The sequence below is a fragment of the Spermophilus citellus genome (assembly GCF_964194105.1).
Source record: "Spermophilus citellus genome assembly, chromosome: 15".
Taxonomy (NCBI): domain Eukaryota; kingdom Metazoa; phylum Chordata; class Mammalia; order Rodentia; family Sciuridae; genus Spermophilus; species Spermophilus citellus.
In genome coordinates this window covers 22,131,987-22,146,791 of record NC_138195.1, presented here as the reverse complement: position 1 = coordinate 22,146,791, position 14,805 = coordinate 22,131,987, and the positions used below count along the sequence as shown (strand labels likewise).

General features: G+C 33.4%; 1 protein-coding gene across 1 annotated transcript in view; it reads right to left on the bottom strand.

Annotated features, from left to right (window-relative positions):
• Positions 1 to 14,805, bottom strand: part of LOC308634036 (ankyrin repeat domain-containing protein 26-like) — a gene marked incomplete at its 3' end in the record, with an annotated part of 225,360 nt that overhangs the window by 38,876 nt on the left and 171,679 nt on the right. The window contains exons 10-13 of the mRNA XM_081267627.1: positions 14,648 to 14,789; positions 9,562 to 9,784; positions 7,703 to 7,886; positions 4,752 to 5,699 (exon numbers count right to left, since the gene is read on the bottom strand). Coding sequence (XP_081123753.1) covers positions 4,752 to 5,699; positions 7,703 to 7,886; positions 9,562 to 9,784; positions 14,648 to 14,789 — 1,497 coding nt within the window. The remainder of the gene's footprint in view (positions 1 to 4,751; positions 5,700 to 7,702; positions 7,887 to 9,561; positions 9,785 to 14,647; positions 14,790 to 14,805) is intronic.

The following is a 14,805-nucleotide window of genomic DNA, read 5'->3' as shown; positions in this document are numbered from 1 at the left end:
ATACCATCTTTCAGTGTTTATCCTGAAGAATTAACCTCATCTTTGTACAGTGACACATGCATGTCCATCTTTTAAACAGCACAATCCAAAATTGCCAAATTATGGAAACAGCCTAGGTGTTCATCAAAGGTGAAAAGGTGAAGAAAATGTGAATATACACAATGGAATTTTATTCAGCCAGAAAGAAAAATGAAATTATGTCATTTGCAGCAAAATGGATTATGTTAAGCAAAATAAATCAAACTCAGAAGGTCAAATGTTGTATGCTTTCTCTCACATGCAGAAGCTAGAGAGGAAAAAGGTAGAGAAATGTTGGAACAAAATCATGAAAATAAAAGGGAGACCAGTAAAGGAAAAAGATCTAGGGGCAGGAGGTAGGGATGGGCGGGGAGTGTTAGTGACATTGGCCAAATTATATTATAGTTTGAGTAGTTTGAGAGTACATAAAAATCCAATGGGTACATACTACAACTAAATTCAAATTTAGTTGTAGGAGCCAAGAAAGATTCAATTTTTAAATTTAATATATGCTAATTTTATTTAACCTTGTGAATTTGTGTATTCCATATATACATGGAAATACCCATTATCACCAACAACAATTAACTCTAAATCCACTTGAGTGGAAAAAATAACAATTCATTTTTCTGTATAGCCCCTGGATTAAAGAGGAATTTGGAATAATGATGACATATTTTGCTACAAAGAAATATTTTACAGTGAATATAGTATAGTTGTACTGAGAGAAAACATAGTCTTCTATTTATTTTTGAAAGTCTAAAAATGAAGTTTACTAATCAATGATTGACCAGGCTGAGTACATTAAATATAAAGTTAAAAAAGCAGAAATAATTTAAAAAGCATGACTAAGAAACATGTAAAACTAAATGTGTAGAAACGTAAATAAAAGCAAACTTGAAATGTTAAACCAGAAATACAGAAGCATTATAAAAACACAAAATAAAAATATAAGGTCAGAATTTAAAAAAGTAAAACCCAAGGTAGAAAATATTCTTAAATGATAATAAAATAACTTGATATTTTTACTGGAATGTTTGCAGAAGTTCTATTAAGTCTAGGTACAAATTCTATAGCAAATGGAACAAAATGCATTATTATTATATTCTGTCTCTCAAAGATTTCACAGTTTACTAAAACATTACTTTGAAATATAATTTGCCCATTGTTGAACACTGAGTTAATTATCAATGTGGCTGAGTAACAGAGCTTTGGGTTTCCCCATTCTTCATTCCTCAGTTCAACATTCATATGGTCAGGCAGCATCAGAATGATAAGATTATTATGAGAATGTTCATCTTTACATGTTCAATCCCCAGTACTGAAAAACAAAAACAAATAAATAAGTTCAATCAAGAGAATAATAATAAAATCATAATAAAAATCAAGTATAATGGAAATTAAAAGAATGCTAGGCACTGAAATTAGTATCCTAAAATGCTTTTTATTGTTTAAAATTTTTAGATTTTAGATTTTAAATGTCCAATTTCATACATATTTGACTTGTGACTAGTTTCTAGTTTCTTCTTAATTCCTGTGTCTCCTCTTCTAAATTAAGATGACAATCAGATGAAACTTCAAGTGAAGCCAGTTCTTGTTGAAGTGGTCTCACTGCTACCTGGTAAGATATTTCTGTTAATGATTTTATAAATCACCTTATGATTTCTGGATATTAACCATACTTAACTCTTACATAGTTCTCTGAAAAATATCACCACATACATCAATCTATATTCTGTGGATGGTTCTTATTTCTGGATTCTGTTGAGGACACAGAAGGTGTTGTCTTCAAGTCTGATCACTTTTATGTTCTTCAGACAACAGATTCAGCCCTCTAACTGTTCCTCCCCTGATGCAATGCTTGACAACCTACTGAATTCTCAAACATACATGGGTATGTGGATTGGACTAGGGCTGGTGAATTCTACAGAGAACATTACCCCTTTTTTCTTAGAGGCTCAAATTGACATCAGAGTTCCTCACACATTCACTCCTCTGCTCAAGTCTTTCCAAAAGATTCCCAACTAAGAATAAAAAGGAGACCCTAGGTGACCTGGCTCCACCTACTTCCCTGAACACAGCTCCTAAAACTTGCTCCACTCCTCACTCCATTCCTGGTATACGTGAGTCCTGCCACACTTTGCTAGTCTCAAAATGGGGATTCAATGCCCAATTAGTGAACCACAGAGAGCTACAATTATCTTTGCATTGGATGAACTTGTATCCTTTACGACAGTAACAGTTAAGTCTGAACAAACTGTCTGCAAACATGCATGATTAATGACAGAAATGATGAGTAGCTTAAATCAACTATGATTTTGCTGCCATCCATCCCATTATGATTTCACAAAAAGTAGATGCTTTGAAAGAGGTGAGTGGTCATAAAAAATTGAGATGGTTATTTTCAATTCTACTACTACTGCCATGAATAAAAGAACTAAGCAGAATAGATAAAATGCTAGTGAAGGAGAATTATTACAAAATATATCATCTACACTTCAGCTCAGCTGTCAAAATAGCCCACTTAACTCAGTCTACATATGAGCATTTCTTTTTGTCGACTTCATCATGGTCTTAATACAAGGGAACATCAAGGTATTACAAATATTATTCAAGGGTGGGACACAGTTCATTGGGAGAGAATGTGCTAAGCCTGTGCAAGAACTTGGGTTCAATTCCCAGCAGTGTAAGACAGAGTGATAAAGTAAACACGGTAAGTCCTTAACACATGAAGGGTATGTGGGAATTCTTGGTACTCTAGCAAGCTTTCTGTAAGTCTGAAATTGAAAGATTATCAAAATATCTTTTCATTTTTGGTTTGCTTAATTACATTCCAATAGAGATCCCTACATTATATTTGGTTGGTGTGGACCTTCTGTGTCTTCTAATCTACAACAGTTCATATTTCTTTTCTTAGTGCTGCTTATTTGTGTGTGAAAGTGGATCATTTGTTTGGTTTGGTTTGGATTTTTTCCTTGCATGACATGTTCCTGCAAACTATCTCATAGCTTGATATAATATTGTTTTTCCTGAATGCATTTTATTTTTTTATTTGTTTTAATTAGTTACACATGACAATACAATGATCTTGACATATCTTATATTTGAATCAGATGGGGAATAATTTCTCATTTTTCTGAATGTACAGGTTGCAGAATCACATTGGTCATGCAGTCATGTATATACATACAGCAATTATAATGTCTGTTTTATTCTGTTGTCCTTCCTTTCCTCCCTTCCTCTCTCCTCCCCTACAATCAGTCCTCTCTACCCAATCTAATGTGACACACTTTTTTTCCCCTCACTTCATCACACATGTATTCTGTATAACAATGAGGGTCTCTTTACATTTTCCATGCAATTCCCCTTCTCCCTTCCTTTCCCTCCCACTTCTCTTCCCTATCTAGAGGTAATCTTCTTTTCATGCTCTTCCTCCCTACCCCATTTTGAGTCACCCCCCTTATATCAGGGAAAACATTTGTTTTTTAGGGATTGGCTAACTTCACTTAGCATAGTCTGCTCTAATGCCATCCATTTCCCTGCAAATGCCATGATCTTGTTATTTTTTAGTGCTGAGTAATATTCCATTGTGTATATGCCAATATTTTTTATCCATTCATCCATTGAAGGGCATATCTAGGTTAGTTCCACAGTCTAGCTATTGTACATTATGCTGCTATAAACATTGATGTGGCTGTGTCCCTGTAGTATGCTGTTTTTCAAACTAATTTTTTTTTCTCAGCAAGAGAAATAATATGTGAGGTGAATAGGGAGCCTACATCCTGGGAACAAATTTTTACCCCTCAGACATCAAATAGAGCTGTAATCTCTAGGGTATAACAAAAAAAAAAAATCCAATCAACAAATGTGCCAAGGACCTGAACAGAAACTTCTTAGAAGAGGATGTACAATCAATCAACAAATACAGGAAAAAATGCTCACCACCTCTAGCAATCAGAGAAATACAAATTAAAACTACTCTAAAATACCATCTCACTTCAGTAAGAATGGCACCCATTATGAAGCCAAACAACAACAAGTGCTGGCGAGGATGTGGGGGGGGGTACACTCATACATCGCTGGTGGGACTGCAAATAAGTGTAGCCAATTTGGAGGGCAGTATGGAGATTCCTTGGAAAGCTTGGAATAGAACCACCATTTGACCCAGCTATTCCTCTTCTCAGACTATACCCCAAAGACCTAAAAGCTTAATTAAATTTGAATTCAAGTGACTAACTACATTTTTAATATCAGTGTAGGTATATTAAATATTTGTAAATTAACATCTTCAAGCTTCATAGGAAACACAATGCCTTTTTTACTCAATGTACAGCATTGAGTAAAATATCTCAGATTCAACATTTTCAATTTTTTTTGGTAAATTTTGAATGCAGTAGTACTATGTACCTCTGAATCTTTAGTTTTAATCACCACATAATTGTACATATTTATAAGGTACAGTGTGATATTTCAAAGCATGTATACAATGAATAATGACCAGAGCAGGGAAATAAGCAGACATCACTTCAAACATGGATTATTTCTTTGTGTTGGGAATTAGGTCAAATGTGAATTTGGCAGAAGTGAGGTTGTTTTGGAGTTGATAGAGCAAATACATTTATAGTGTATGGATTTTTCCACACAATTAGATTCAACATTTAGTCATAAGCAAACATTACTTTGTTTAATTCTCCATTAAAGGTAATTCATATGTTTTTATCCTTGATACTTACTGTTCTTTCTGTTTTCTCATTTTCATATTGATTCAGTCTTTCTTCAATACGATCACATTTATTGATTAATTTAACTATGTTTTCCAGAATGAGATTGTGGTTTTTAGTCTCAGCTCGAAGTTTTTCTACAATATCATGACATTGCTGTTGGATACTTATTACTGTGTCTTTATTGACAGATTCGTTATGAGGTTTGTGCAATTGCTGTTGAAGCAATGTATTTTCAGTCTGTGGTTGTGATCTCTCCTCTATGGAATCCTGCTTCCCATCATATTTATTCACTTTAGTTTGTTCATTGTGATATGTATATTTAATTTTCTTTATCTGACACTGTGCTTGCTGTAGGTCTCTTTGTATAGTTTCTAAATTCAAAGTCATTTCTTTAACAGCATGTCTTGTCTGACGGACTTTATTTTTTAGGATACAGAATCTTTCTTCATAGTTAACAAGTTCTTCAGAAACATCATCACTATGAGCTTTGAGGCGAGAGATATCAAACTTCATTTTGGCCTGTGAATGCAAGTATTCCTCCCTGGCTGACTGGAAAACAAATTCTTGGTATCCTTTTGATGTCTGGCCTTCATAATGATGGAAGGGTACAGCAGCCAATGTGGTATGGTATGACTTAACTTCTGTTTCCAGTCTTTCCCTGTTTTCTTTTTTATACTCCAGTTGAAATTTTAGTATCATTATCTCACCTTTAATCTTATTAAATTGTTCATTATCCTGGAATAGATTCGCTCCAGCTGTTTCCTCTTTCTGCTTGATTGTCTTTTGAAGGTCATCATACTTACCTTTTAAAATTTCAATACCCTCAAGGTATTTCTTTTCCTTTTCTTGGTTCTCATGTTTTATTGTGTCTATTTCTATTATTTTCCTAGCAATTATATCCTTTATCCTGTGATATTTATCAAACAGATCTTTTCCCATTTTATTGCTAGTAGAAACCTAAGTAAAACCAAGGAAATAGTTAGCTAGCACTCAATTCCAAAAATTATATATATATATAATTTTCTCCAGTTGGATATCCATTCATTGCAACACTTAATATATATGGAGAAAAATTAGAGCTAAACTTCAGACCTTATAAAAGCATATATTCCCAGAAGTTCAAAAAGTTAATTGAAGAAAGGGAATCTATAAGAGTACAAAAGAAATGATGAGTTATAAGAATCTCAGAATTAAAGAACACTTTTCCTGAAGTACAACAGACCCAAGACATAGAATCAGTGATTAATAGCTGTGACCATGTTTAAAAAAAGGTTTACATTCTAATATATAGAACCAAGCCATAGTAAGAGCCTTAGCTGTACATATACTTGACTGATAAAAATTTTCCAAATTTTTTTTGGTTCTCCATTTCTGAAAATGTTCTATACACATTCTACTTCTCAAAAATAGAAACACAAATTGACAAGAATATATGAAAAATCTTCAGCATCTCTAGAAATTAAGGAAATGCAAATCAAAATTACACTAAGATTTCATCTCAGTCCAGTTAGAATACCAATGATCAGGAACATGAGTAATGACAAATATTGGTGAGGATGTGGGAGAAAGGCACTCTCTTTACATTGAGGCTGGGACTACAAACTAGTACAACCAATCTCAAAAGCAATGTGGAGATTACTGAAAAAACTAGGAATGGAATCACCATGTGATGCAGCTATTCCAACTCCTCCTTGAATATCCAAAATATCTAAAATCAGCATACCACAGCAATACCCTTCAAGGTTTACTGCAGAACAGTTCACAGTAGCCAAGCTATGGAACCAGGCCAGATGTCCATTAATGGATGATCAGATTTAAAAATGTGGTAAATATACACCACAGAGTTTTGCTCAGCCATAAAATAGAATGTTAGAAGGGCATTTCCCAGTAAATGGATAGAAATGGGGAAAATCATGCTAAGTGAAATAAACCCAACTGAAAATCAAAGGTTGAATGTTTTCTTTCATAGGTGGAAGCTAGAGCATAATATGGGAAAGAAGCCAGTGGGAGAGGAGATCAGAGAGCAGAAAGATAGAGGAAAGATGAGTGAAGTAGGTGTAGGAGAATGAGAGGTAGGAAGGAAGAAAAGGGGAAAATAAATGGAACAAATTTAACAAAATCATGTTATATATTCATATATAAAGATACCAAAGGCATTTTCACTTTAATGCATATAGAAAAGAAAGGATGCTTAATAGAGAAGAGAGGAGGATAACAGGAAGGAGAAAGTGAGTAAAAGAGGGGGAATGGGGCTTGAAATCAAATTCATTGCACATATGATTTTGATAAAATGAACCTAATTACTATGTATAATTATGGTACTCTGATAAAAATATTTTAAAAAGAAGGACACTATTAAAGCACATGAAACTTTATCCCACATGGATAGCTCAAATTTTAATCTCATAAATAACAGATAAATTTCTCAGATCAAAAACATCTCCTAAAAGCAGAGTGAGACAGCATCATGAAATACAATATTTTACAAAACATTTAATAATTTTCCTGATAGTTTCAAAGTAATTTAGCCTGTGTTATAACATAAAATGCCCAAATTAACAATTATGTTAGTGAGTTAACTCCACTCAGCTTCCATTACTACATTCAGAAATCACGTGGAACATATATTAGATGTCAACATTTCAATAAAAAATTTTAGCCATAAAAGCCAAAAGATGCCTTTTGTTTTAAACCTAAATAATGTAGTCATGCACGACATAACAATGCTTTGTTAGACAACAGACTGGTATGCAACAGTGGACTCATAAGATTATATTGCAGGGTAGACATCTTCTGTTTGTGCAAGTTCAAGCTTATGATTGCATAATGATGGAATTACTGAAGGACACCTTTCTCAGATCTTATCCCAATCATGAATTGAAACATGACCACATGTATTAAATTATGCAAATAGTATAATTAATGTTGAAATAAAGTAAGAAATTTGACACTTATTTTACCTGCTTTACCTTATTTCTTTCAGTATTCAGTTCCATATCTCTTGTTTTCAGAGCCATTTCAAGTTGTCTTTTTATTTCCATTTCTTTATTATAATCCTCTTCTTTTTCTCTTAACTGGTGCTTAATTTTTTTCAAAAGATGATCAGCATTTTTTCTCTTCTTCTCTTCTTCTTGTAGTTCACATCTGCAGTTAAATAAGTTATCTTAAAATTCATTTTGTTAGAAAAAAGTTCACTTTATGAACTGCTCTTCATATGTTAATTTATTATCCTAATACAAATTCTGTGTTCTCAAATACATTTCCCTTCTTGTTTTCACATTTTATTTCCTACTTCAATAACTCTCAAAGGGTATATATCTATATCTAGAAATAAAAGAGATTTAGATATATAAAGGTAATAAAGAATATTCTGTTATTGGGCAAGATTCTGTTACTAATAACTCTGGTAAAATTATGCAAAAGAAATTTTGAGATGATTCTGTAAATTCACAAGTTGAAACTTAACTTTAAGAATTCCTCCTGAATTCTAAATATGATTTAAAGTTGTTTTAAAAAATTATTGTTTAAAAACCAGTTTATAAGTTTACTGGAAATAAGGTTTATCTTCATGAAACATTAAACATATCCCTTGAAATGATTCACAATGTAATATAGTAACTTCATAGGTTTTCACACAACACATAACAGCACATTACTATATTATACTCCTAATGTAAGGAGTATAATTCCTTGTATTACACTTTTTATTATTTCTTTTTGGGTAACACTTTCAAGTGATCTTGTTGATTATTATGTACTTTATAAACAATGTAGAAATTAGTCTTGGAACAAGACAGAACCTTATATTTAATCCAATAATAAAGAGTATAGGTCCTTTTACCAGAGAAATTTGAACTTATTTTATTTATATATGAGATAAATTGAACAAAATAGTCATCACTTTTTTTTTTAAAGAGAGAGTGAGAGAGGAGAGTGAGAGAGAGAGAGAGAATTTTTAATATTTATTTTTAGTTCTCGGCGGACACAACATCTTTGTTTGTATGTGGTGCTGAGGATCGAACCCGGGCCGCACGCATGCGAGGCGAGCGCGCTACCGCTTGAGCCACATCCCTAGCCCAATAGTCATCACTTTTTAATTCATATTTTATTTCATGGGTCTTAAGAATAAGACAGCATCTGGGGATATAGCTCAGCAAGAGCACACCTATACACTTGAACAAAATCCTGGGTTCCATCCCAGGCACAAGAAGAAAAAAATGTGCAATTTTTCAAAACATGTTTCTTCATTGAGGAAAATGCCCATTTCAGCCTCTCTTGGAATTGTAAATTTACATAATTTTTCTAGGGTACAATTTAGAAATACTGATTAAATACCTTTTAAAAATGTCTCTACTTTAAATAAATAATTGTATTTTGAAGGATGTAGTCAAAATAAACATATAGAAAACAATTTCTATAAATGAAGTTTCTTGAAGCAATGATTGCCATACAAATTTTTAAATGAATAAAATACAGTTGAAAATTTTTATTTGTTAAAGAATATTGAGATTCCTGTAAAGTGGGCTTTTATGTAGCCAGTAGAATTGTGATTGGGAAGAATATGCGTTCAATTGGTAGAACTAATCATTCCTACCAACTTGTTTTTATTTCCAAGATTTTTACACTCCAGAAGAATTAGAAGTTTTCTCCCTTATGAAATGCCAAAAGGTAAGTCAGGAAATACAAAATGTCCTATGCTTGTATAATTTTATCAAAATGGATTTTTCTCTAATGTGTAACTAAGAAGATCTAATAAAATTATTTTTTTCCAGCAAAAAATGGATCATTCAAACATTTCTTTAAAGTTAGGATATCAAACCTCAAATTAGAGAGTTCCTGTTTCCACTCTGCTTTTTCATGCTCTAGCATGGCATTTACTTTTTTTGCATCTGATAGCTTTATTTTCAGCTCACAAACTTTAGTTTCCATCTTTGTAGGTTTTTCTGTAAATAGTGAACACTGTGAACAGTGACATTTTCTATGTTCCATTGTTCTTTGAGATGAAATAACTGCGTCCTCGATTTTGGATAGGCTCACAGAATCTATATAATGGAAAAAACATGAAGCAATGATTGCAATGCAAATTTTTTAAATGAATAAAATACAGTCGAAAATTTATTTTTTTAAAACAAACAACAATAAATTTTTAAAACAAACATGATAAAAGTCAAATATGTGAATATTTTTCATATATGAAGGACTGTACATTTTCCCAGGCACTCATGCACTGAAGAAATGCACGCGGAGTGCCTACAACATTTGGCACATTATAATATATTCTGTAGAAAAACTTACCAGATGAGATCCATTTTCTTCTTTAGCTTAAAGTGTAGAGGAGAAGACAGACAAATAAATGGATAATGTAGGGAAATAGAGTTCTGTAATCACATTATGGAATCAGAGCTACAGAAAGTTTTCCCTGAGGAAAATATGACTCCCCAGAGAAATGAAAATTATCAGGAAGCAGCTGGGCAGAGGGTGAAGAAGAGCATTCTAGTCAACATACAGCATGTACTGAGGCTCTATGACAATCTGCTTTTGGCCAGGAGGAAGTAACAGGTACTGCTTCCTGATCCCACCAGAAACTACCCAAACCAAAACAGGCCAAAGATATTAAAGTGCATTTCCCAAGACCGTGGACACTTCAGACAATGAGGAAAATGATCCCCAGTAGACAGGAAACAAATGATGTAAGCTTTGTAAGTGTGCCATCTCCCTGTTGTGAGAGCTTCAAGGTGGTGATTCAAGAAGAACAAGCAGAAGGAGAGTCTACCAGCCTCTCTGAGCTGAGGTGATGGAGCTGAGATTCTGGTAAAACCAAGACACAGAGACATCACAGGATAGAGCAGGAGAGGAGAAAGTACTACAGAGAAAGAACCCTGGACATCTGCAGAGGACCCCCTTTGAATTTTTAGCAGTAATGGATGACAAAGGAGTGCCAAGAAGCAACCTGAGACCCAAAGAAAAAGCATTGCTTAGGTTAGAGGAACCGTCTCCTGTTCACAGAGTGCCAAGAAGGGTGTCTCTGCCCATCAGTCAATCTGGAAAAATAGATATTTCACAGGATAAGGGGAGAGTCATCAGCAACTCCCAGTAGTGGAGAATTCATAACCAGCTGATCACATGAACAATCATAAAAACAAGACTGGGAAGGATATCAAGCTCATTACTAGTAACCTGACTCACTTCCAAAATAAAATTCAGAAGGAGAAGAGGAGGATGAAAGATATAGTTAAAAAAGAAACACAAACTACACTTGAGGGGAGGAACACTGATAGAAATCAAAGAGCATGATGATAGGGTAGTCCAACTACATTAACCATTGAACAATAGAGGATTAAACTCTAGGAGTTGTTTTATACACAGATTTGTTTATTTGTTTTAGGAAATTATAAACAATTTGAAAGATCTCAGAGAAGTCAGGAGATGTCATAGTATATAACTGCACTACTCAAATAATTATGTAGTCACCTCCTATGGTTACTGAGTTGTTATGAACTGCTGCATAAAAGGCCCCATGATGCTAATTATCTCCATGGGAGTAGTTGGTCTCCAGCAAATTGGCTATGACTGTAAAAAATGATCTCTCACAGTTTTTATACATTTTCCCTCATATTCAACACCTTTAACATACAAAATATGTTAATTGTTTCTATTAGAAAGACAGCGTTGCTCAACAGCAGGCTATTAGTACCTCTGATTTTTGCAGATTCAAATATACACACAGATTTTCTTTGATTGCACAGGTGGGTGACACTCCTGACACCAACACTGTTCAAGGGCCAAATGTATATAACAAAAAGCTCTAAAAATTCAAATTACAAGGCAGGTTGTTAGTATGAACAAAATAGTCTGATTCAACTCTATGCTTTCTACAAGAAATGTGCTTTCTACAACTATGTGCTTCCCATCTCCTACAGGAAATACATTTTTTAATTTAGACACACATTGGTTAAAAATATAAACCACACTGACACTTGATAAAAGAAGGCTTCATGGGAATGGCTACATAAAGGCCCAATGAGATTTCATATTACAAAACACTACCAGCAATAAACATGGTAATTGCACAGTGATAAAAGATTCAATTGATGAAAAAGATGATATATCTATATGATCACAAATGTTTTTGTGTACCATATAGATACAAAATTCTTGAGGCAAAAAATTGATAGAGCTCCAAACAGTAATAAGCAAATTTACAATTATCATTTGAGGGGCCAAACTCCTCACTCAATAAGTGGTAGAAAAAGTAGGCAGAAAGACAGCAAGAATGTAGAAAAGCTTAACACCACCATTGTCTACCAAAATGGAACAGATACTAAGATCAGACAATAAATTGTAATTTAAGATGTCATAATAATTTAACCATGCACAATATGTTCCCTGATTATGAAGTCATGATCAGAAATCAACAACAAAATATTTCTGGCAAATGACAAAGTTATTCTTTTTTTTTGGCTGACTAATATTCCATTGAGTGTGTGTCTGTTTACTTCATATGTATAGGTATATGCATACATATATCCCATTTTTTTATTCATTCATCTGTTGAAGGGCATGTAGTTTGGTTTCTTAATAGCTATTCCCTAGAAAGGATTTTGCATGATTCTAAAAGAGATAAGAGATATATGAGATATGAGATATCTCAATCACTCTGCAGTGTACCCCATCAATATGTCCCCCTACTATGTCAGCTTAAAATCAAATGGATCACAAAAGAAATTAAAATGCTATGACACAAATGACAAAATCTGTTATTTGCATAAATATATAAGTTAGAGTTAATCAAAATTTAAAACTGAAGCTCTTAAAAATAACTAAGAGGAGAAAATATCAAGACACAAAGTGGTGAAAATTTCTTGCAAAAAAAATAGCTGATAAGGAATGGTATCCTGAGGAAAGAGTGGAATGAATCTGACATAACTTTCCTATCTAAATACAGGAATACACCACAGTGAATCTCAACATTGTATACATCCACAAGATTGGAAGCCTGATTAGAATAAAATATATCCCATGCTTGTATGAATATATCAAAATGGATCCTACTGGAATGAATAATTTAAAAGAACAAACAAAATAACAGAGAATTAAAAGGATAAGTGACCAAAAATGTCATCCAAATTAATAATAAGCACATGGAACATCCTCAACATTACTGGTCATTAGTGTAAGGCATATTGAAACCATTCTGATGTGTGCATGTGTGCAGACCACCCTCTTAGAAAGGTTATAATTATTAAAAATTGACCATACGACTTGATATTAAAGATAGGAAAGAATGGGACCTTTCATACTATGGGCATTGAAAAATATGGAAATATGTTGGAAAGCTGTTTGAGATTTCTTAATTAGGGAATATATAGCGTCATGAGGAGTATTTTATGATTAATGGGTTTCTTAACTGTTTTTTTTAAATTTGTTCTTTATCAATATACATGACACTAGAATGTATTTTTGGAAATTAACATACATAGAGTATAATTCATTTTATTTAGGATCCTATTCTTGTGGTGGTACATGCTGCAGAGTTACCCTGGTCATTTATTCAAATATGAGGCTAGGAAAGTTATGTCTGATAATTCTATTGTCCTTCCCCCCCTCCCTCATTTCCTTTATCCAGTGATGGATTTCTATTCTTTCCCTCCCCACCCTCCTTGTTTTGGGTTAGCATATATCAGAAAGAACTTTTGGCCTTTCATTTTGGGGAATGGGCTTATTTCAATTAGCATAATATTCTCCAGATCTATCCATTTACTAGCATGTGCCATTATTTTAATTTTTTCTTTACAGCTGAGTAATACTCCATTCTGTATATATTTTGTATATCTACCACATTTTATTTATCCATTCATCTGTTGAAGGACAATTAGGTTGTTTCCATAGCTTGCCTATTGTGCGAATTGAGCTGCTACAAACATAGATTTTGCTATGTCACTACAGTAGGTTGATTTTAAGGAGTGGGATAACTGGAACAAATGGTGGTTCCATTCTAAGTTTTCTGAAAAATCTCCATGATGATTTCCAGAGTGGTTATACAAATTTGCAGTCCCACCAGCGAGTATGAGGGTACCCTTTTCCCCACACCCTCAACCAATATTTATTGTTGCTTGTATTCTTGATTGTTGCCATTCTAACTGGAGTGAGATGAAGTCTCTAGTACAGTTTTAATTTGCATTTTCTCTAATTGCTAGAAATGTTAAACATCTTGATTATGGTATTTAAATGTGTGTAACTTGTATGTTAAAACTTGTCAAATTGCATAATTTACATATGTGCAGTTTATCATATTTTCAATAATATCTCACATTGAAACTTTTAAAACAAAAAGCTGTACTCTAAGGACACACATCTAAGACAGTGGTTGGGGCACATCAATGCAGGATAAGCAAGAGGACTGAAATCTTTTTCACCTTATAGCAAAAATATGTGAGAGATAGGTTTTAAGGGTAGGCTTAACATGATCATATCTGAATTTTTAAAAATGTATAATTATGGTTGCAGGCTAGGGCATGGTTTTATGAGGTGGGGTAGCAGGAAAAACAGGTGTAAGGTTACTGCAGACTTCAGATAGACAGTGATCATGATCAAGGCACAAGAGACAAAGATCATGATCAAGGCACAAGAGAGCAACACAGCCAACAAAAGAAGCCAGGGTGCCATTCACAAAGAAAAGTGCAGTGGGAATTATCCTAGCTCTTTGGCTCAGAGTGAAACCCAGTTTTCCATCTATTTTAATATAATGTATATTTCTGATAGAAACAGCTATAAAATATCACCTCTCCCTGGTGCACTGCTAAGCAATGTTATTGTATTATTATTATAACATAATAATATTTCTTATTTATGCATCTATTATTATAATATACATAAAAGGCCTAATTTTTATGCAAAGGCCCTACCTTTACATGATGTTTTATGTTGTTCAATCAACTGTAAAATTTTCTTATCATTAGGGTAAGCCAACTCACAATCCTCTGAGGCTGTTGGACATGACTTACTTAAGTTATCAAAGTTTTCCATGGCATTGGCCGTTGTTTTGACCTGTAAAAAAAAATAT